The 24,203-nt window shown below is 44.6% G+C and overlaps 2 protein-coding genes across 23 annotated transcripts in view; one reads left to right on the forward strand and one right to left on the reverse strand.

Annotated features, from left to right (window-relative positions):
* Window positions 1-3,889, forward strand: part of KCNIP4 (potassium voltage-gated channel interacting protein 4) — a 598,831-nt gene extending 594,942 nt beyond the window's left edge. For all 21 annotated transcript variants that reach the window (XM_053252519.1, XM_053252518.1, XM_053252525.1 and 18 more), the window contains one exon: window positions 3,679-3,889. In XM_053252519.1, the coding sequence (XP_053108494.1) occupies window positions 3,679-3,726 (48 nt within the window). In that variant the 3' untranslated portion in view covers window positions 3,727-3,889. The remainder of the gene's footprint in view (window positions 1-3,678) is intronic.
* On the reverse strand, window positions 804-24,203 carry PACRGL (parkin coregulated like). 2 transcript variants are annotated; one of them, XM_053252541.1, is made up of 8 exons: window positions 23,781-24,203; window positions 21,232-21,385; window positions 18,725-18,792; window positions 17,166-17,256; window positions 14,375-14,509; window positions 10,540-10,647; window positions 9,946-10,026; window positions 804-6,136 (listed from the first exon to the last, which is right to left on the reverse strand). In XM_053252541.1, the coding sequence occupies exons 1-8, from the start codon at window positions 23,798-23,800 to the stop codon at window positions 6,080-6,082; spliced, it is 714 nt and encodes a 237-aa protein (XP_053108516.1). In that variant the 5' UTR covers window positions 23,801-24,203; the 3' UTR covers window positions 804-6,079. The 2 variants fall into 2 exon arrangements, with proteins under 2 accessions (XP_053108516.1, XP_053108517.1); XM_053252542.1 differs by lacking the exon at window positions 23,781-24,203 and adding an exon at window positions 21,559-21,889 and having other exon boundaries at window positions 21,232-21,388.

Below are 24,203 nucleotides of genomic sequence, written 5' to 3' on the forward strand. Positions count from 1 at the left end.
AAGCTGCACTCTTCAGAAGAAATAAACTATTTTCAAGGGCCAAACTATATCACCTGTAGTTGCTTATAACTTTTTTTTAATTGAAAAGCAACTGCAAGAAAGTACAGTCTGTGGGAAAGGGTTAAGCACCCCCACTCACCTGCCAGTTCCCAATTGCAGACCGCCCTCCCCCCATGGGTGTTTTCCATTCGTAAAAAACAGAGTAAAGTTATGCATAAGTATGTGTGCCATTTGACTGAGTACGCCTTGCAAAACGGATTGCAGAGCAGAGCAGAGCAGGGGAAGTGAAGCACAAGTTAGTCTCAAGGCCAGACATGGAGCTCATCACAGTAACTGCCAAGAAATAACACACCAAGAGCTACCACAGTTCTTGCCACAACACTATCATACAAACAGACTGTACCACAACTCAAGGAAGGCAGGCACCAACATTCTGCCTTTGTCAAACTGGGATCCATCAAAACCAGATCGTTATACAGTAGCAGCAATAGAAGAGCATATTCTCACTCAGTGGTGAGAAAAGAAAACCACAAAATCAAACCTCCCTTGATTCTGCCCTCCTTTCCTGATCTGTCCTCTTATAGGGCTCTCTCTGCCTCCCGGTCCCCTTTACCTTTTGAAATTCCCTCCAAAAGTGTTCCCCCTTCTGCCCCCCCCCTCCAGCCAATGGGGGCACAGTTGCCCATGACAACACTTGATTTGTATGACAACAAGCCAACCAAGAAGCAAGGAGATTGCAAGCCTGGCAGAAGCCAGTGCCAGAAAACCAACCAGCAATGGAAAAACAGGCCTCCAACATGGCGCAGTAGTAGTAGTAAGTTTATTGTGGTCACAGACCAAATTAACAATTAATAACAATTAATAACATTAATAAGAAAATTCAAGAAATTTCAAAGTTTACAAAGTCACAAACTGTTCAAATTACTAATACATTCGTTACGGAACTTCAACGCCATGAAACAGAACTTTGCCACATGATCTGACATTACAGGTTTGAAATTGGTCAGCATAATTTCCAAATAAAATTGGTCTGTGTGAACAGGATAAATGACTAAAATAGGAGCAATAAATTTGGTGCGAGCATCCTTATACAATTGGCAATAAAGAATAACATGGGTGATACACTCTATATCCCCTGAACCACAGGGGCAACAGCGCTGTTCATAAGGAAGTTGTTTGAATTTACCATCAAGTACTGCTGAAGGGAGAACGTTCAATAGCGTGAGGGCCAACATGGCACAAGAAACACCTGAAACATTTTGATTGAAAGTGGGTCATTCTGTTTTAAGCTCAAAATGGCTTGTTTTGAGCTCAAAACATTTTGTACCTCCCTACTTGGAACAGAAACAGAACAGTCTGGGGCAAATAAATATCTTATTAAATAACTCTACCTATGAATAGCCTAGTCTAGGTGCCACAGTTAAACTTCTAGGCACCATGACTGCTTGGCACCTGGGATTTGTCAAATCCTGAGTTAGGCAATTACTAATTTGTCCTTTAATTTCAATGGGACTACTTTGAGTAATTTTCCTCTTCATGACAGTCAGCATTGCTCCTTAGTCTCCATAAATAAAAGGGCTAGAGACTGTTTTTTCTTTTAGAAATGAAAGCTATAAGTAGAGTTATACACCAGCTAAGGCTGGATTGGTGGATTTGCCTGTCCACCCCCTTCTTTTGCACATTTGAACAACAGTGTATCTGTTGTTTTAATCTACAGATTAAAGTACTAATCTGTACATATTTGGAAGAAATATGGTTTAACATATTTGTTAAACCATATTCTGAGAGGAAAGGGTATATCAGATAAGCAATTAACCCAATGTTACAGAAAAAAGCATCCATCCAAAATGTAGAGCATCCATTGGCATGATAGGTAGCAGGAAATTAACTAGTCGACTTGTCTGTGACAAGTGAAAAATGACGCCTAACAAAAAATCCTGATGAGTAATGTACCAACATAGCTCAACGAGTAAAATTGTCTGGTGAACAGAGCCAACACTTCTTGACGTGTGTGTATGTGTGGTACTTATTGGGCAAGAGTCTGAGGAGACATTCACCTTTTTAACCTTTTATTTTGCTTCTGGCAGTGAGGATTCCCTTTTCCCTGCTGGGGTAAGCAGCAAGAATGAAAGGGCTGCAGTCTTGATTCTGAATTGAAGTGACCCCTTCCGTTTGGGTTGAAACTAATGGGATGGGTCGTTTGGAGCACTGATTTGAATTAGGGGCCACTCCAAAGCAGGGGTGTGTGGACCAGTTCAAACTCAAACCGGGTTCAGTCTGAACTGGCCTGGTTCGAGCTTGAACTGGCCTGGCCCTCCAAAAAGGGGGGTGGGTCTGAATTTGAGCCAAACTGGGCCCAGTTTGGGTCAAACTGATTCAGCCCAGTTCTAGTGCTTGCAAAGGGGAATCTGATAAGGATTCCCCTTTACAAGCATCAGGAGAATCCTACTGGGTTAAAAAAAGGGTAGGGGCAGCAGATTACCTTACACATCATGGCTTCTCAGCACTGGTTGGCTGGCAGCTCCCCTAGGCCCCACCAGCGCTCCCCTGCATGTGTGAGCTGGTGGGGATCTGGTTTGGGCTTCCGCGCAAGCACAGAGGCCATCAGAGTGTCCTCTGCACATACACAGAGGCCATTTGAGTCACCATAGCATGCCACCACCAAGGAGCCACACCACTGTTGTGGCATGAAAGGTAATCTGCTGCCTGCCCCACCCACCCCTTTTCCAACCCCATAGGGTTCCCCTGATGCTTGTAAAGAGGAATCCTTAACAGATTCTCCTTTGCAAGCACTAGAACCGGGCTGAACATTTGTGGCCTCTGAATCAAGGTTGCAAGCACCTAGGCGGCCTCTGAATCAAAACCCATTTTGTTCTGGTATGTCATTGGCGGATTAATACCATTCTAATGGATATTTTGTTCTGGCCTTCTGTTCTTGCTGTCTCACATGCTGAGCACATTTATTCCCAAGCTATAAAGAGAGACAAGACCAGCATCGCAAATATCTGGCTGTATACTCTGCTTGTGGCCCATAATATACATAAAGTAGGCACAAGTGATTTACTTCTCAAATGCAATGTAACCTTTTGCAGCAATGCCCTCATATACACATGTACCCCCTCCCTCCCGTTAAAATGCATTTTCCATGTCTTTCTATGCAAAAAACACATTGTCAGTTCATTTAAATGTGATGGGGCATGTAAAAACGACTTCTCGATGTCATTTATAAATGAGGCCTTTGAGATGAGCTGTTGCAAGACTGTACCCCTTCAGTCTGCATAGGGGTTGGGAATAACAGCAGCACCCCAGTGCTGCATGGGAAACCTCTCTTGAAACTAAGGGAGGCAAGTTGTGATAATTGAGGGGGAGGGTTAGCAGGGGCATAGCTGTTTGTTAAAGATATATTTTTTAAAAATCCAGCTGAGACCACCCAAGCCTTTGGGCACATCTAAGATGCTTCTCCAGAGTCCGAGCTATGGCCCTGAATTTCAGCTGCTCATGAAGCTGAAATATCCTAACATTTTCTAATGGTTTTAAAAAACAAAACAAAAACACCCTGCAGTTTTCAGCATAAGGAGAGGCCAACTGTCTGCAATAAAAAATGTTAAGCAATATTTTTACTTTCATTTGTTTGTTAAGTCTCTTGCTCAGATAATGAGATATGTTTTTTTCTTACAGGATGAAAATATAATGCATTCCATGCAGCTCTTTGAAAATGTGATTTAACCCCACGCACGTCTCTCTTCAATTAATGGACAATATGAACAATTCTGCTGCAACAAATCCATAAAGCCGTTGCCACTTTTATCATAAACAGGATTGCTCAGCTTAACACTGAGATGTGTATAATGCAAATAAGCTTTGTTTAATTAAAGCCTTCCTACCGAGACTGTATTTTCCCACTAGTTGAGGTAAAGACAGCCCTCTTAAACCATGCTCATGTAGTTCTTAAAACCGCATTGGATTTGAAAAACAATCCAAAGAAAAACAATAAGAAAACTTTATTATTGCCATTCCAAACTTGATGGAAGAGGTCCAACAGAGATGGAAAAGGAGAGGATCAATTACTTGTGTCTATTACATAGATTGCCAGAATGTAAAATTTAATTTCGTGCTCCCTTTTGTATTAATAAATACCATTTTACACCATCCCAAATGAAAACTCATTACAGCCAATTACACTTTAGGTATGGCCCTTCCCTGCAGCAGCAGGATGGTCACAAGGCATAACAAGAGTCCTGCGACCCTGCCCCACCCCGTGTCCGTGCCCCTACTTGTTGCTCAGACTGTGTGCTCACCCTGCAGTTGCCAGCTCCAGACAATGGGAGGTCTGTGTACACCTCTCATCCAACCTGCCTGTTTTAGAGCACACATTGCTTGACTGAGTGGAGGGCTGCATCAGGATTAAGGCACACACTGGCCTCTTGTTCTTCATAAGTACATTGAGTGCTTGTCAAATGCATTCAGGAGTGGGAGGAGGAGAAGGCTGTATTATGCCATATGGATAGCCCACCCAGGTGGGGAAGGCTCATACCTTCTGAGCAAGAACTTAAAATAAAAAAAAATTCACGACCAACTCATTTTATAGAATAAAATTCTTTTTATAGTAAATTTTTAAATGAATGCAACTGGTTGTATTCCTTTTGACATTGTGCATGGTGGGCAGAGAGGAAAGGCTCCACTCATGGAGTGCAAAAAGCTGGCTCTGCAAGAAGTGTATGACAGTTTAAGGAGCAGTAGGGGATTGGTTAGAATGGCTTATCCATACACAAGCAAATCACACTGGGGAGCCGGAATACTTTTAGATGCAGGCATTAGCCTTTAGCCACAGCAAGTGAAGTAGTACACATACTAGCTGTCAAGATGGCGCAGCAAAGCTAGCCTGGCCATTACCCTTCCTCCCTGTCCTCCATGCACAAAAGCTCATAGCCAATGTGGATTCATGGTGCCCCAACACAGTCACAATGATCAATGTTTGTCTGTCCAGAAGCCCATTATGACTGATACAAGACGTATGCCAACCTCAATTGTGACGTTTCTGCACAAAGGATCTGAAGAGCTGACAGAAGTGCAAAGAATGCTGCAAAACGATTTTGCAACAATAAAGCAGGCATCTATTCTGGTGTAGAGGTGGAATACAGAGGCACACTGAAGGCTGCTCTGCTATCACCAGTGTAGGAATATGAGTAGTACAATACATGTACACCTGAAATTTGCTGTAGTACATTTGTGAAAAATAAATGTGCACATTTTATAATAAAATGAAAACATAGAATGTCTGGTTTGCTTTGTTTTAAAAAGACTTACGTGGAGTCAGCAGTCATAAAACAAGTTTATTATGTAAAAGTGTAATACTTGAAGCAAATGCTGAATCTCTGAATTAATCTTTTAATACGTAAAGTATCACTGTTTAAGGAGTACAGTAATTGGAGCATTCTGTTTGCTTCATGAGAGACCTCGCTTTCAGTAAAACACACTTTATAGATTTTCCTATCCAGAATCCTTAGGAATATTTCTGACTTGACAGTATAAAAATAAGTTTCTCTGTGATTTAATGAATTAGTTCCTATATTTAAATTAATTAATCATGGCACAACCCATCCAAAATTAAGCAGGTTCTACTGATTTAGTGAGAAATCTTTTAGCATGTGCTTAACCCTCTCCCGCTGAAATCAGCAGGCCTTATAGGGCTTACTTTTGGCTGGATTGTGCTCTCAATGCCTAAGTCTTCACACTCAGCAAATATACACAAACCATATCACAATTAAAATCATAAAAGTACCCAGCAAGTAAATATTCCTGTTTTGTTTATGGTAATATTTTACAACAGACAGATAAGACCATTATTTAATAAAACAAACTGATTTGCAAATTCTGCTAGAAGTACCGGAACAACAAAGATAATACCATTATGTTTTCCATAATTAACTGCCCTTGAACGTATGCACTCTTACCATATGTCTTAATCATTAATTCCTTGTCTCCCCTGAGAGATTACAGGACAGTGTTCTATGGGGAAATAAGTAACACAGTTTGAAGCGGGGGTGGGGTGGGGGAGGGTTCATGTTCTTGTTTCTCCTCAGGAGGAAATTGAACAATAAGTTGGAATTTTAGATTTTATAACAGTCAGACTTTCCTGTTGATAAAATGAGAATTGAACATGGTAAGTACTAAGTTTATGCGGAGATACAGTTCATTTGAAACCACAACTGATATACATGATACACATGCAAACTAATATGCCTCCTCCCCAAAACTAAGCATACCATTTTCTCTGTGGAACCAAGCAAGATACTGTCAAAGTACACTGTACAAGTGTACAGTGTACAGATACTGTCAAAGTATATTCTTCCAACAACTGGCCTTTTAGTCGTCGTCATCCCTCCCTCCCTCCCTCCCTCCCTCCCTCTCTCTCTCTATATATATATATGCGCATCACTATGCATGGTCTTACTCAGTTTACTTCATGAATAAGATCAAATACTGTACATTAAGGATGAGCCTAATGTATATCCAGTCTCCTAATCTCTTTGGAGAGGCGTCGAAACACTTTGGCTCCCTGGCACCGAAACGTTTTGGCGCGGGGTTCTCTTAAAGAGGAGGTGGACAGGTCCTACCTGTCTGTCCTCTAAGCCCCCGCCAGCCCACCGCAGCGCTACTGCGACAGAAAGACTTCCGTGCAAGCAGCAGCTTCTGCCGCCTGCGCCCCTAAAATGACACGCCGCAGTGATGGAATGCGTCCCCAGCATCCCTCGCATAGCATCTGCACGTAAATGGCATCGGTGCATGCGTTCACGCCATTTGCATGCCGATGCTGTACAAGGAATGCCGGGGACGCATCCCATCGCCGCAACGCGGCATTTTAGAGAGGCAAGCAGCACAAGTTGCTGCTTGCACAAAAGTCTTTCTGTCGCAATAGCGCCGCAGTGGGCTGGCTGGGCATGGAGAACGGGCAGATAGGACCTGCCTACCTCCTCTTAAAGGAACCCCTTGCCGCCCTTAGATGTGTACCGAAGCAATTCAGTGCACATCACTAATATACATTCATAGCAGTTTTAAATAAGTGTAATAAGCATGACGCTCTCTCCAAACTGTTCTGAAACATTAGGCCTGGTGCACAATGTTTGTTTGAATCATGACTTAAATGCATGGTTGGGCCTGCACAGATACAACACCACAGACAGGCATCCTGATTTAGTTTAGAGGTCACATACATATCACTAGCTCGAAGGACCATGCATGCAAAGCGGGTTGTGTACTGAGTTCTACTTCTTGAGCCGACAGCTCCAGGAAGTGTGCATGAGCCTCTGGAAAAGCCCCAATCCTTGCAATTAGCTGTACAGAGTATAGATTCAGTCCCACCACTCCTTCCTACCCAAAGAGCTGATTTGCAGGATTACAGCTTTTTAAAAAGTTCTATGCAACACTCTAGCTGCTCCATGTGCATTCTCTCTAATTGGAGCCAGAATGCTCACATCTTTTCAAATGCATTCCTTTTTTAATTTAAATTTCCTCTTTACACATTCAGGTGGCAGTTTTTCAGACACTGAGTAATGGTGCTGAAAAATAAGCAACTATGTGCACATATGAACAAGCCCATACTTTCTGCAGTTACTGAGAATGAAGTTGGCAAGAGTCTGTCCAAAGAACCTGCATAGTCCCTACAAGGCCACAGCACCCTTCAGTATTTAAGGTCGGTGGCTGAGACAATGCACAGCACACCACCTTCATAATGGTCCACCCCAGGGCTGCTCCTACAAACTTCAAAAGGCAGCCCCAATGCGGTTTGGAAGCAGTGACTGTAGGAGCTGTGCTTCCGTAGGTTTCCCCTTTGTTCTAAGTAGGGAATCCTCTGGAAACGCAGCTTTGGCAATTGTGGCTTCAAAACAGCATAGGGCATTGCCTTTAAAGTCTGCATCAGACCTGGGGTGCAGTGTCACAAATATGGTGGACTGCCCATCCTGTAAGCCAGGCCTGCACAACTCAAATGACCTGGCGGGCCGAAACCAACCGTGACTTGGTTCATGGGGGCCGAGGTCAATTCCTAGGGTGCTGATTATTAGAGTAACACTTAATATCAATCAATCAACCAATCAACTGAATTAAAGTGAAATGAATTAAAAATGAATTTAAAATGAATTTAATCAATATTTAACTTTTGATGTTCTGGCAGGCCAAGATTGATTTAAATTAATATGAAATAAGTTGAATTAAAATTCATTCTAATAATATAAATATTATACAATCTGTACGAAAACATAATAAAATACATTGTTCTTCCTTTCCACCTCTGCCAAATCATCATACAAAACATGGAACACTTTTAAGGATTAAAAAAATGAGAACCTCTTCTCATAATTTTGGAAAAGAATGGAGAAGGGGAAAGAAAGATGGAAAGGATGCAGCAGGAGGCTTGGCCTAAGAGAGAGAGAGAATGGAGCAGTCTTGGAGAGAGCGAGAGAGAGAGAGAGAGAGAATGGAGCAGTCTTGGTGTGTGTGTGTGAGAGTGAGTATGGAGCAGTCTTGGTGGGTGAGAGAGGGAGAGAGAGAGAATGGAGCAGTCTTGGTGGGAGGGAGGGAGAGAGAGAGAATGGGGTAGTCTTGGTGGGAGAGAGAGAGAGAGAGATAGAATGGCGCAGTCTTGGTGGGAGAGAGAGAGAGAGAGAGAGAGACTTAACTGTGCAGGCGTTGCCTCGCAGTTGGGAAGCAACACTGGGCCAAATGGCAGACCCGAGTGTCGCTCTGGTTTCTGCCGCTGTGCGCCACTGCTGCTGTGGGGGAGGGTAAGGAAGAACACCCGCACCCCCGCAGCCATCTCCTCGGCCGTGCAGCGGCTGGAATTTTTTTTGAGGAGGTGTTTTTTAAGCAGCAGGCGGAGGAAGAGGAAATAGCCCCGGGGCCAGGAAAAAAGGCCTCGCGGGCCGCATCCAGCCCCCGGGCCGCATGTTGTGCAGGCCTGCTGTGAGCCAATGCCATTACCCGAGCACATCTCTTGTTTTGCAATCTTCTCACTTTCCATTAAAAGTACGAGTTTATTTACAGGATGAGTATTTGTTTATTTATTGTTTGATTTCTATACTGCCTTTCATAAGACATCCCAAAGTGGTTTACAAAATTTAAAATACAATAAAACTCCACAAAAATCACATTAAAACATTAAAACCAGTTAAACCATAGAACACCAAAAGACATCTGCAAACAGAGAAGCTAAAAAGCCTGGCAGCCCTTAAGGGGTAAAAACCTGAACAAATAGGAAGGTATTAAGTTTGTCTTTTAAAAGCATCCACAGATGTCAAGGACCCGACAGTATGAAATCAATCTAGTGGCTGATTCCCAAGCACTCTGTAATGAGTACATTACATTCATAACTCAGGGTGTAATGGCTGTGCCAATCCTGTTGTGAGTGCTCAGAAAACAACAAAAGAGAGAGGGGAATTGGAGAGGACATATTTGAACCTTCATCTGAAAACATCCTCATCTTCTCCACCCACTCCCACCCCCACCCCCCAAAAGGGCAGGGGGAAGCTACACTTTCAAGTACCAGAGACGTAAGAAACCGCCCAGAGATGTAAGTTTTGGGCGGTATAAAAATGTTTTAATAAATTTAATAAATAAAATTAAAAAGTAACATATTTAGGAAGAGGATGTAAAGCCTTATCTAAATCCCTAAATTCCATTAGTCTAGCACTAATCTCACATCACTTCCAGAAGGTCACCTTTCAGGATACTGATTCAATGTAACTGATTCAATGAATCATGGCAATCAGCTGCAATACTGACAAGCCACATCTCAGTTAGGCTCTGCAGGTTTACTGTTGCATCATAGTCTATCATCTTGACTGCCTGAAGTGGATTTCGCCTAATGCTACTAGGCAGTGCAAACCACAGGAGAAAGAAATTCACATCTAGGTTTAATGTAGCGGACTTCTTCTGATACAAGCTTACCTTTCCTCCATACTGTTCCAGCTTTTGCAAAGCATCCATAGTTTGTTCTTTGAACTTCTTGCTCATCTGTCTCTTTGAAAGCTGTTATGAAGGTAAAATACAAAGCGGGACTGTATTTTAAAAAATGGTCTCAAAATCTTTGGAGTATGCTCTGTATTAGTTCAGTACAAAACATCACCTAGAAACAAGGCTTTGGTGACATTAAGTGGTAAGCAGCTGGCCTAATTTCATAGACCTGGAGAGCTGGCCAGACCCTAATGTCAATCTAGAGCTGTCCTTCACACCTTTTGACTTGTCAAACTGAATGCAGCTCCACCTCCAGTAGCTTGATAAACCTCCTATTCTTGCTTCCTCTCTGGGACTGCAACACTGAGATTGGGTAAGTGTCTGTGTGTCTCTGGTCTTAATACATGGCTTGTAGGCTATGGTCAGCTTGGTGGGTCAGAAGTTGTGCAGACCTGATCAAGTTCAACAGTGCCCAAATTTTGACATGCCTTTAAATGATGCAATTAAAATATGCCATGAGCTAAAATCAAGAGCTTCTCAAGACGCTTGAACAAATGCAGGCAAACAGCTACTAAATATTGTACTCACACTTGAAAGTAAATGCTTCAGATGATCATTAAGTGCAGGTCCAACAACAGCACTCAACTGCACCAAAGCATTCAGTCCCCTCTCAAACACTTCACCATCCGAATGAGCCTTTTAGAAAAAGCAAAGACAAACACCCTAAGCCAATGCCCGACCACAACTTAAAAATCCTCTGTCAATTTGCAGACTCTTTAGAAGGATAGTGTGACTAGACCAATAATTAGTCCACAGTGTGCAGCATTCATTTCTATGCTCCAACACAATAATGGTTTGATAATCCCATGATGTTTTGCATATTTACTTAAAAGTAGGTCCCACTGAAATTGATGGATCAATACTGCATGTAGAAGAGCCATTGGCTTCAATAGCACATCCTTTCAAATATTTAATCTTAATATTTGCATGTGTATTTCTAATGCCCTCCAGAGGGGTAGTCATATTATAGTATATTGCAGCAAAAACAAAGTGTAGGGATGTGCTCAAAGCGTTCCATGCACATCCGGGGGACGGGAGGCAGGGTGGAGAGTGGGCACTTTAAAAGGAGGAAGGCAGGTGTCACTTGCCCCTCCATTGCTCCTCAGCCGCCCCACTGCAGTGCTGTTGGTAGTACTGCTAGTAAATGCAGCGCCACTGGTTCCCTGTTCCCAGCAGCATGTGTGGCGCTGGCATGCAAATGGCGTCTGAACATGTATGGTTTTGCTGACCACCTTCTTGAGTGGTCAGCAACACCACGCTGACCACTCAAGGTGACTTCTGTGCACATGCAGATGCCGTTTGTGTGCCGACGCTGCTGGTAACAGGGTGGCAGCCGCGTGGCACGGCATTTACTAACAGTACTACCAACAGCACTGTGGTGGGGCAGTGGAGGCGGAACAATGGAGGGGCAGATAAGACCTGCCTTCCTCCTTTTAAAGTGCCCACTGGCCCCCCACTAAAATGATTTGGCTGGGAAGCACAAAGCATTTTGGCACCTGGAATTAGAGTCCTGTAGGACCTTGAAAACTAACAAATGTATTCGTTTTTAAGGTGCTACAAGATTCTCTTATTTCTAACATTGTGACTCTAGACCTATTTAAAAAGTTTTGTTTTTATTGGTGATTGATTTTAACTGTTTTTGTTTTGTTTGTGAACCGCCCTGAGCTGAATTGGGTAGGGCGATATAAAAATTCAATCAATAAATAAAATTTATCAAAATTACAAAAGCAGGCCCACAGGAAAAGTACAGTATTTATAGACTGCAGTCTAGAATCCCCTTCTGCCAATATATACAGTCCACAAGAGAGTAAACAAGGATACCAATTGTGCTCCCCAATCCTGATCCCAAATGATTTATTAAATAAGTCACCATCTATATATTTAATTCTCTTATGGCCGACTGAGGAGAGAACTGCGTGTGGATGCATGAGGATGTTTGGCAAGCCCCGACCCCGCTGCAGCCACGGCCAATGAAAAGGCGGGGGAGGAGCTGGTGCTCAGCGCTGAGACAGACAATGGGCTTAGGAGGCGACAGACGGGGAGGCAGCATGGCCGCCCCAAAATGGCTGCCTGGCTGGCAGGCAGGGAGGGAGCCGGGTGGCGGGCAAAGCCCTGCTGCCCTGGAGGAGGCTGCCGGCGGGCTTAGGAGGAGGCGTGGTGGCAGTGGGGGGAGAAGCGGCCTGGTGGGGAGGGAGGAGAAGCCCCACCGGCCTCAGGAGGGAGGAGGCGGGAGGAGGCAGTGGCGGGCCTGGGTTGAGGAGGCGGCTGTTGACAGGTTGGCTGGTGGTCAGAGGAGAAGAGGCTGCTGCTGGGCCGGCTGGCGGGCTGATGGGGAGTGGCCGCCGCCGGGCTGATGGGAGAGCGGGTGCCGGCAGGCCAAGGAGGAGGACTGCGTTGTGGGGGGAGGGGAAGAGCAGCCACTGGCGGGCTGAAGGAAAGTAGCTGCCGGGGAAGAGTGCAGTCGAGAGAGTGGTGGTGGGGAGAGCGCGGACGAGAGGGTGGGGGGCAGAGCGCGCGAGCGAGAGGGTGGTGGGGGCAGAGCGCACGAGCGAGAGGGTGGTGGGGAGACAGACAGAGAGAGCAAGTTGGGGGGGGAGAGAATAAGTTGTGGGAGGAGAGGGGAGGATGCCACAGACTCACTGTACTACCGCACAGATGCTCTGTGCAGGTTCAGCTAGTTATTGGTATTTGGGGAAGAGAACAAAAACCCAAGTGGCCCACAGTTACCATAGAAGTACCTCCCCCATTCCCCAACCGCCACAAGGCACTCATGAGCAATAATCACACATAATCCTTCCTGTTTGATTAGGATTTTAATATTTGTTGCACCCTTATTCAGAAATACTTAGTAGAATATTTGTGATTTTGCTTGGAAGTGAAAGCTTTTTAGCCTCCATCCAAGTTGCCTCCCCTTTTGTCCAATTTTTTAATCTAGAGCAGGAGTCTGTAGGCAGGAGCCTGCACGTTGCTTGCATGTACCTAGCATCCTTTAGATGCCTCTATAAACAACAGGATGACTAAAATAGCTCTAGTTCAGAGATAATATGGCAGACGTTCTCATTTTGCCTGCCCACTTCCCTTCTTCTTGGGAACTTTCTAATCCTAATACAGAGAGGGAATTTCAAACCAAAGGGAATGGGAGCAGGAGCTGGTGGGTATGGGTATGAGGTGACGGGTTTAATACTAGGGATGTGCACAAAACCGCAGCGGGGAGGCTTGAAGGCGGTGCTTTAAGAGCGGAGGAGGGTGCACTTACCCCTCCCGCCGCTCCCCCCCACGTCTATTTTTTTAAAAGCCCATCGAGGCAGCAGTGTACCTCCCTGCCACCCCGTTGCCCCCGTTTTCTGGATATGACTGGAAGTCTCCGACACTCCTGCGTGGGCAAGCACGAGCATTGGAGACTTCCGGTCACATCCAAAAAACGGGGGCAATGGCGTGCCAGGGAGGTACACTGCCGCCCTGATGGGCTTTAAAATAAAAAATAAAAAAATAGACACCAGCAGGGGGAAAGTGGTGGGAGGGGTAAGTGCACCCTCCCCCGCTCTTAAAGCTAGATACCCCCACCATCAAACCGGTGGAAACGCCGGTTCTGTGCACAACCCTATTTTATACCTGTCAAAATGTATCTTTTATTATATATGTTTACATTTGTTGTAACCTGCTGAGAGCCTCTATAATTTAGTAGGATTAAAATCCAGATACACATCATTTGATCTATTTCTGGATCACAGATTGATCCTCTCGCAGAAGCTTTCATACAGTGTTTTGTGCACATCAACTTGAGACTGTGGCTAAGACCAATCAATCAAAATTGTTAAATTATAGGTGGACCTTGTCATCTGTGGCACCAGCACCCGCAGTTTCATGTATCTGCAGTCGGGTCATATGCACCCGACCTCGGTATACGTGGGTCGAAAAAGGGTTAGTATCTGCTATTCTTATGTCGTTGGAAATGACTTCCGAGGTCATTTCTGGCCACAATTTTGCTGAGCAGAGCCATTTTGTTGCTTATTGGGGGTGGGTGGGGTGTTACTGTAATTTTTCATGGGGAATCATCAAATAAAGGAGGGGGGGTGTCCCTGGACAGCTGGACACCTGTGGAGCATGGTACAGCACTTTATTTCTCTTATTTCTGTTTTTATCCCCTTTAAAAGGCTTTTGAAAAACCTTTTTATCCCTTTTAAAAGGTTTTTCACCTCTAGGAACCTAACCCTTTTATCCCTTTTAAAAGGTTTTTCACCTCTAGGAACCTAACCCTCCAATTGCCATTGACTCAATGTCTCGTTATCCACAGAAAGGTAACCTCCACAGATAACAAGGTCCACCTGTACTTAAGAAGATCTCACAAATGGAAGAGACGTACCAAAGCAACTTTTAAGACTGGAACAAGTCGAGGTAGCAGTGGAACAGCTTTCTGAGCAGCATCTTCCACTAAGAGCAATTCTTTAAAGCCCTCTCTGGATACAAACGTATATGGATGCCGCGTCTCTTTTAGCCCCTGCCATAGTGGTACAACAACATAGTAATATGTATCTGAACGTAAAAAGCACATCTGACACATCCCTCAAGCAACAGCAGCAGTTACTAGAGCTTCATTTCAAATATTCATTACAAATAACACACTTATGCCACCTTGTGGCTTCATCAAATATATGCTCGGTCAGCAAGCATTTCCGTATTTTTCAAAACATTAAAGTATACAATAAAATAGTTGATTCTGTCAACATATTTACTTGACTTTCACTCCACCTGAGATTTATTCAGAAACAGGGGTCCAACTATCATTTCCAAGCCCCCGCTACCTGTGCTCATCCTGGGAGAGTCAAACAAAACAGCTCTGCCCTACTCAACAGAAAAGCACAAAACTGCATTGGTAGGAAGGGTCAAACTGTGGCCTCCAGCTGCTGTTGCCCTACAACTTCCATCATCCCCAATCACAGTGGCCAGTAGTCAGGGATGATAGGAGTTTCAGGCTAACATCTGCAGGAGGGCCACAGTTTGACACCCCTGGCTGAGTTGGTTGCCAGTACTGTAAGTGGAAGGCCCACACTCAGGCATGGAGCCAGCTGAGCAGAGGCCTGGGTCCAGCCCCACCCGGCGGACCCTCTGCTGATGTACCGGCTGTGTGCCCCGAATGAACCCCCCGCTTGGGCTACCGGGAGCCAACGAGGGCTTGCCGATCTTTTTAGAGGCAGCGATTGCTGCCTGAAAGCATCTATTCCCCTTTCTCTCCTTCAGAGAGGGAGAGAAAGGGAGAATAGATGCTTTCAGGAGAGAAAGGGGAATAGATGCTTTCAGGCAGCAAGCGTTGCCTGAAATGAAAGGGAAGGGCTCGCTCAAGCTCTTCAGAGCTCGGGCCATGCCCCCTTTGCACATGACATCACACACAAAGGGGGCATGACCCTGAGCTCCGAAGAGCCTGAGCAAGCCCTTCCCTTTCATTTCAGGCAACGCTTGCTGCCTGAAAGCATCTATTCTCCCTCCTTTCTCTCCCTCTCTAAGGGAGAGAAAGGGAAATAGACGCTTTCAGGCAGCAAACACTGCCTGGAAAAAGATTGGCAAGTGCTCGCTGGCTCCCAGTAGCCTAGGCCGGGGCAGCGGCGTTCGTTCAGGGCTCTTCTAGAGCCCGTGCCACACACACACCCCGGGGGCTTCTTCGGCAGCTCCTGCCACTGGCAGCCTGGGTTCTTTGAACCCTTTCGCACAATGGTGGCTACGCCCCTGCCCACACTGATGAAAGCTCACTATCACTGCTTCACCCGGGGGTAGGCAGCTCCCATGACACAAGCAAAGGGACCCATTGCACCAAAGCTGGGAACCCACGGGTGGTTCCTATGCTTTACTGCCCTGGCACAGCAGATCATCAGGATTTTAAAAAGCTCTGTCTCCCGGTTCAGAAACAAATTTTTAAAACCTGTAAGAATATTTCACAAAGTTTGGCACAGTACTGCTGAGGCTCAAAGCTTACATTTGTGGAAATTCCATTATTACTGTTAGGGGTATTCTTAGCAGATGCAGAGGCAATCATAAATGCCAAATATGCTAATTAATCAATTTGGAAGGGCTATTGCACAAAGCAGAAGATGACAACTACACTCATGTTCTGGGTCTTTGGTTACCATACTGCTGCTTCTAGGGAGTGAATTTAGTAGCTCATTGGGAAGGCTTTTCTTAAGCCACTTGAATCTGAGGTCAGATATGGAATTAATGCAAAAACTCAACAGGATATATAGCCCTGCAGACCCACACAGAGGCCTGAATGAGCTATAAATGAAGTACTTTTTCCAACCAAGATAACATAGATCTAGAAATAGGGATGTGTAAACCTCACAGAAAAAAAACAAGTGTACTGAATTTTGTACATTCGGTATTGAACAGCAAAGACGTAACGTGCTGGTTGGGATACCACTGAGGTTTGGGGTGGGATCAGATGAGACATACAATGTGCACCTGTGCAGAATGAAGGGCCCTGGGCAAACAGTGTGTAGGTGTGGGTTAGGCACTCCCCTCTCCTTGGCTGCAGAATTGTGGGGTTCTTTGGCTATGTTAATGCAACAGCTAGTTTTGAGCTCAAGTCTGCAGTAGGCCTCCTGAAAAGACAAAATGGGGACATCCTTTCTGGAAATAGTTAAGGGGGCAGCACAGGTACTACAAGAGCCATGTTTATTTATTAATACAAAAATGCTTTATTTGTCAGAAAGTTCTTTTGGGCCCTGCCTGCCCCCCAAATGACAGCTTGGAGAAATCAACACAAGGTGACACCACATGGCAACGTGGTGGGAGAGAGGGAAGGGGGCCTTGGTGGCTAGAATACTGCCTGCTAGTTAGAATGGTGCCTTCTGAATTAAGTATATTAAAAATAGCCTTCAATTAATCTCCGCTTTTTTTCAAAAGACTACTTACATGATGCCCCCAACTTCTTATCTATTAAAAAGGCTTACCACTTATTTGCAGTAATTTTGCCCTTTTTTTAAAGCTAGTCTCAGAATCCCACTGCACTTTGTTCTCTGAACAAAAACAGCTACAGTATTTGGGCTATGGGTCACCCACATCTCTGGAAACTGCATATTATTAAACCATACAACATATGAGCTTTGAAGAAAAATGGGTACACTCAGCATTACTCTATAGATATTAATGAGAAAAAAAGTTACCTCTGCTAAAGTTATAAGAAGTGGATCAAACTGAAGTGTCTCAGGATGACAATCCCACTGCAATTTGTGTTTTACTGAACCATGAACCAACCTGGAGGAGAAAATGTTGAGGAGCATCAATAATCAGACAAGGCACTAGTTACCAAAGACCCCACAATATTTTTACAAAGGTATTAAACCTATGGGAGGAGAGCTGGTCTTGTGGAAGCATGCATAAATTGTCCCTTTGCTAAGTAGGGTCTGCCCTGGTTTGCATTTGAATGAGAGATACAGAGCACCTGCTTGCTTGCATGCAGAAACTTCCAAGATCTCTCCCTCGCAAATCTCAGAGATAAGGCTGAGAGAGATTCCTGCCTGCAACCCTGGAGAAGCCGCTGCCAGTTTGTGTAGATCAGGGATTCTCAAACTTGGGTCCTCAGGTGTTATTGGACTTCAACTCCCATAATCCCCAGCCTCAGTGGCCTTTGGTTGGGGATTATGGGAGTTGAAGTCCAATAACACCTGAGGACCCAAGTTTGAGAATCACTGGTGTAGATAATACTGAGCTAGATGGACCAATGGTCTGACTCAGTAGAAGGCAGCTTCCTACATCCCAGTGTGGGTGCTAGTATACATTGTATGAGCTTCCTACTAGCAATCTACAGACCTTTTGGGGACAGCCTTCCAAGCTACCTTATCAAAAGCTTTAGACAGTTTCCAAAAAATCAGTAGTTAGAAGACAACAAATTCTAATAATATATGTTCAACAGCTTTGTGAATTTTTTTTGTTGAAAAGCAGTATATAAATATTCTTAACAAGAACAATAAATAATAATATATTGTTGGTGTAGTTTATGGCAAACTACTAGCTGCAAAAGTCATGGATTTCTATCTGTATGTATTAAACAGCAAATGCTATATACAGTATATGCTTAAGGGACTATCAAATATACATGTTTCTACTATCAGTAAAGGATTATTGTATTTATGCTAATTATTATTAATATAAAGAAGTAGAATAGGGTTGGTAACTGGAAAATGCATTGTACTAGGTACTAGGGATGTGCATAGAACCGGCGGGGTGGGGGGTACAGCTTCAAGGTTGGGGGAAGATGCACTTACACCCCTCCCCCAACTGTGTTTCCCTCACCGGCGCTCGGTTCTTTAAACATCCCCTGGGGCGGCAGTGTACCTCCCTGCCGCCCCCTTCACTACATTTACAGGAAGTACCCAGAAGTAGCAGATGGCTTGATGGCTCTAGCCAACACTTGATGGCTCCAGGATCAAGTGATGACTTGTATGTGTTAATGAGCAGCCACAGAGAAGACAGAACTTTCACATTAACTTCACACATAATGCTTCTGAATCGATAGCGTTCAGATGTCCAGCCACCTCTGAATGCATGTGTAAACCAACCCTTGGCGTCATTTGCGTTCATATATGGAGTCTCAATGGCAGTCTTGCTCAAAGACAACTTACACTTGACAACTGAAACTTTGTTCACTTTATTACTAAGCAACTAAAAAGCTCCTACAGAATGTTGACTTGATGATACAAAACTTCTGCCCCTCAAGTGTTACCTGCAAGGAATTCCCCCTTTAGAATAAATGGCAGCAAAGGCAGAAGGAGCTCTTGACTGAACACCAAACTAGAAAGAAAAGGAAAGACATGCTATTTAGCAAAGTGCCAGATTATGAATTACATCAAAATAATAATACTATTAACAACAACATGGGTGTTTACCAACCAAAGTTACATACTTTCAAATCCCATTTAATCCAACAAGAGAAAAGCATGTGTATAGTACTCCCCCACTGATTTCAAAATACTTAACTTTGGCTGCATTAAGCCTTGTGTGTTATATTTTACAAAATAATATCCCAAACAAAGTGTGAAAAGAAGCAATAGAGAGTACTAGCTGGGCCAGGTGCAGAGCACTTGTGCCTCCCATGCCCGCCCGGCCCACTTCTCCTCCACACTGGCCCACTTCTCCTCTCCCCCGCCCGCAGTTTCCGGCTGGTGGGCTGGAAAGCTGGCCTGCCACCTCCTCCCGCCCGCCAATTCCTGGCAACTGGGCCGGCCCGCCACTGCCTGCTCCCACCAGCCGGGCCAGCCTGCCTCTGCTGCCTGCTCCCGCCGGCTGGCATCCCTATTTTCTCCCCCGTCCTCGTCGCTAATCGGCAGCTGTTTGCGAACTCTCGTGAGAACTGCCACACATGGGATTAGCGACGGGTACGCCTAGGAGAAATAAATATAGAGAGTTTATTACTGAATAAAAACGTAAAGTTTATACACTGAAATAAAAACAAAACTAAGAATAAATGAATGTACAATACAAAGCTTGTAGCAGTTTGAGGGGGGAAACATACTGAAAAGCATGTTTAATTTTAGTAGAATTTCTAGTCTTACCACATACATAAAACTAAAGCAAAGACTTTATAAAATATCATTTCTATGCAACTGAGAATACCCCACTTTTAATTTTTATTTATTTGTTTATTTTCACAAAAACTCTAATGATGCTCATAACTTCTTGCAGCAAGTTATGGAACCTAGGAAAATACAGCCATTTACACAGTCCTGTGGTTTATTAATTACCTGGTTACCTGTGAAAGAGGGAGCCTGAAGAAGTCAATGTTACTGGTTTGTTTGTATCTTTAGTAATGTTAATCATTAAGGGTAAATATCTGAAAGTTCCAATTTACTGATAAGTCTCAAAAATGCCAAATGCTACTAGTTAATGACCAAATTTCATTCTCATTTCTATTATTTTACCTGTAAAATATCAAAATTTACCAAAGAGTGTTGAGAAATGTCTAGAATTTTGAAGGAATGACTGCCAGATTCTTCTGGTCAAGTCTTGGGGTTTTCTAACCCTCACTGTAAATATGAGGATTTTTTTTCTTTAGTAAGCACTTTTTATTGCAATCACAAGAAACTCTTCACAAGGAAACACTAAGCATATTGTTTATCTGACTTACAGTCTACCCTATCCCAGGGGCACAGAACAGTTTTCAACAGTCTTTCAAAACATATGTTTGGATCCCAAAGGAGGTCAAAATGACGGGCGCACGCGCGAACGGGACTTCCGGCCACTTCCGGCCGACGGGGGCAACGGGACGGCAGGGAGGAACGCTGCCGTCCCGAGGGGCTTCTAATTCCGAGAGCGCCGGCGGGGGAAATGCGGCGGGGTGGTGGTGAGTACACTCTCCCCCGCCCTTAAAGCCCTACCCCCACCATGCAGAACAACCTTTTGTGCACATCCCTAGGCGGCAGTTGTTTGGGCCGATTTGGCCCTTAATCAGGTGGCTGGGGGGGCGGGCGGAGGGCAAGAGAAAGGGAGAAGACTGGGCCCGCTGGCACCCCAAGGTGAGGCCAAGAGCAGCACCCCCCCCACTAGAGCCCGTTATTAAAACGGGCTTACAAATACTAGTATGTAATAAATACTGTAATGTATTAAACAGAATGGCCTCTCACAAAGCAGTTATCAGCTAACAACATTCATCAAATTTCTGATATTTACTATAATGTCAGCCTTTAGACGGTAACAGGGAAGAAAAAAAATGGTTCCTAAAAGAAACACATATAAGTCATGAGAAATACAAATATTTGTATTTGTATAAGTCATGAGGAATATAAATACTTTAAGTCACACAGAGATTAAGAATGTATTTTCCTCAGAAAAGTTGGGCTTATATTTTTATTTGTATGAACAGGAGGCATCACAAGGCGCTTTGAAAACTGACCTGTCATACAATTCAGAGAAGACAAGAAACTTCATAAAGTTCTTAGCTTACTACACTAAACTCAATACAGTTTTAGCTACTGGGAGGCAGCTCTAGGACAGCAGCAAAAAATTAAGAAAGGAGGAAAATGAAGGCATTTTGTCCCCGTGTCCCTGAACAAATTAGCCTAGTGCAACAGGAATAGTGCAAAGGGAGATAGGTGGATCTCCCTGTGTCTCAGCATTTTAAAAATAAGCACATTTCACTTGACTTGGTCTGACTTTATGCATCACAAACAGATGAAATAGGGTTAAGGTACACCAGTCAAGTCAGGCAGTCTCCTGAATCAAACCTGTACGTACTGGATCAATTGTTTTAGGATTAAGTCTATCACTGGGCCTGGATTGCGGCTTAATTACAGAATCCGGAGAAGCAGGCGAAGCAGACAGCGTCTTTCTTTTGTGTGTCACAGTCTTCTCTTTTGTTTGAGAGCCTGAAGACATTCTTTTGTCACTACTTCTTGGGATACCGAAAAGAAAAAAGAAAAGAAGAGGAAAAAATATCTAAAATCTCACAGATGAAATCTGCAAGAGGGTGTGCATTACTATATTAAAATGAAGAAAAACAATTAACTCTTCTCAATGTAATAACATATATCCCACGGACATTTGAACAGTAAAAAGATATACCAGCTGCTCCATTTTTGAGACTTGGGCCTTCACATTTCTTTGTTTCCTGCATGCCTTTTGGTTGTTTCACTCTGCTTTTCCCACTCAGCATAGAGATCAATTACAGCACAACTTTCAAAGGAGTATTTGAATAGAAACATTATTACAGAAAATGGGGTTACCTACACTGGCTATCAGGAATGCTAGAGATCTGTTCAGAGCTCAGAGAACCTACTCAGGGTTAACCAAAAGAATCATCACCAAAAGATGATGAATCTGTAGCAACTCTTGCAAGGTATTTGCGATAGAACTGTCTAAGCATAAAGTAGTAAACAATGCATACTCTTTAGGCTACGTTCTGTTCATTTAACACTTACATGGGATGGGATGCAACATGTTTTTTTCATAGAAACATAGGAAGCTGTCTTATACTTGATCAGACCCTTGGGCTATTTAGCTCAATACTGTGTATGCTGACTGGCAGCAGCTCTCCCAAGTTTCCAGGCAAGAACCTTTCCGAGTCCTACCTAGAGATGCCAATGGGCCTTCTGCACACAAAGCAGATGCTCTATCAGTGATCTACAGCCTCATCCCCATTCCTCCTTTTTTCATAATACTGGAACTCACAGTCATCAAAATTCATGGGCAGTAGACAGGCAAAATAAAGTACTTCTTTACACAACACAGACATATACTACCACAATGCTTTTGTCCACTAGCTTAGATGGCTTTTTAAAAGGTTAGGCAAAATCCATGGAGGATAGGTCTGCCAAAAGCCATGAATGTCTCTGAACATGAAGGTTCCATTCAGTTGTGTACGTCCAAATACCAGTTGCTGGGGTGGGCAGAATTATTGTTTTCATATGATGCTTGTGGGCTTCCCCGAAGCATCTGGTTGGCCACTGTGGGACTCAGGTACCAATGTTCCCTCTAGCAGGGAATCCCAGATGTTGTTGACTGCAACTCCTAGCATCCCCAGCTGCAACAGTCTTTCTTTGGGGATTATGGGAGTTGTAGTCAACAACATCTGGGAATCCCTGTTAGAGGGGACACTGGTTGGGGCTACATGGATCCTTGGGTCTCATTCTGTATGAGAGTAAGCTTCAGCAGGGAAGAAACTTGGCTAGAAAGTAAGGGGTTGCTGGTTCGTATGCCCGCTGGTATGTTTCCCAGACTATGGGAAAAATCTATATCGGGCAGCAGTGATAAAGGAAGATGCTGAAAGGCTTCATCTCATACTCTGCGGGAGATGGCAATGGTAAACCCCTCCTGTATTCTACCAAAAAAACCTATATGGCTCTGTGGTTGCCAGGAGTCAACACTGACTTGACAGCACAACTTTACCTTCAAGCTTCACTGAACCCAATGACATAATCGCTTTATTGAACTCAAAAACATAAGAACAGCCCTGCTGGATCAGGCCCAAGACCCGTTTCACATAGTGGCCCACCAGATACCTCTGGAGAATCCACAGGCAAGAAGTGAAGGTATGCCTTCTCTCTTGCTGTTGCTCCCCTGCAACTGGCATTTAGAGGCATCTTGTCTCTGAGGCTGGAGGTAGCCTATACAGGGGTGGAGCCAACATTGGGTGAGCGGGTTCAAAAAACCCAGGCCACCACCAGTCAGACACACACCCCTGCGTCTGACGTCAGATGCAGGGGACGTTATTTCGGCCCCAAACAGGGCCACACAGCCCCATTTTGAGCCAAAATTGGCCCCGTGCTGCCACTGAGGGACTCTCCCTGCCCTCACTGCCAACGCAGCGGGGCCGATTGATCTCCCTCCTAAACGGGGCCACATGGAGATCGGCCCGCACTGCATTGGCAGTGTGGCCGGAACAGCTTTCCCTGCCTTTAAGGGTGCGGCCCTGTTTGGAAGCCCCGTTTGGAAGGGAGGCCATGCCCCCCCAAGTCTGAGGTAAGATGCAGGGGCATGGCTAGCTGGGCCCTGCATCTGACATCAGATGTAGGGGGCAGGGCCAGGGGGCTGCTGCCAGCCTCCTTACCCTGCTGAGCCTAAAGCAACCAGACTAGTAGCCGTTGCTAGACCTGTCCTCATGAATTTGTCTAAGCCCCTTTTGAAGCCACCCAAGCTAGTAGCCGTCACCACATCACTGGCAGAGATTTCCATAGATTAATTATGCTGTGTGAAAAAGTACTTCCTCTTGTCGGTCCTAAATTTCCCAACCTTCAGTTTCATGAGATAGAAAACGAAACATGCCCCGATGACATGAAAACACGCACAGAGTCGGGTTTGCACTCATTAGAGCAGCCAGAGTCTAATTAGTTATCCGTTTTCTTTTCTTTCAGGACGCTCCCTCAACGTTTCTCCTTAATTTCTGTGCATTATTCGGGAGAGGGGGGGAGACATTCTGCACATGCTCAGAGGCAGCTTTTATCCCGTCCCACCCCCTCGACGTCCGTCTAGGCAGCTTTCAGCCCCGCTCGAGGTTGGGTAACACTACACTAGACTCATAGCGGCAGCCCTCCCGGTGGGGGTGAGCTGCACTGCACGAGCCTATTATGGGATGGTTTGTTTAGACTGATGGCGAAGAAGAATTGCAGCGCGGTCTGAATGGTATCAAACGGGACAGAGGACGGTCTGTCCGCGCTCTTGAAGGCCCACCGCGAGGAGGAGGAGCACGGAGAGAGGGAGGATACCTTCCC

This window comes from Hemicordylus capensis, chromosome 5 (assembly GCF_027244095.1).
Source record: "Hemicordylus capensis ecotype Gifberg chromosome 5, rHemCap1.1.pri, whole genome shotgun sequence".
NCBI classification, from domain to species: Eukaryota; Metazoa; Chordata; class Lepidosauria; order Squamata; family Cordylidae; genus Hemicordylus; species Hemicordylus capensis.

Coding starts and splice junctions, on each gene's coding strand:
- PACRGL (XM_053252541.1), bottom strand. CDS start 23,800: ATGAGTGCAAACCCGACTCT. Junction 10,027..10,539: donor TGAAGCATTTACTTTCAAGT/GTGAGTACAATA, acceptor CCTTCATAACAG/CTTTCAAAGAGACAGATGAG. Junction 6,137..9,945: donor TGGAACAGTATGGAGGAAAG/GTAAGCTTGTAT, acceptor TTTTATCAACAG/GAAAGTCTGACTGTTATAAA.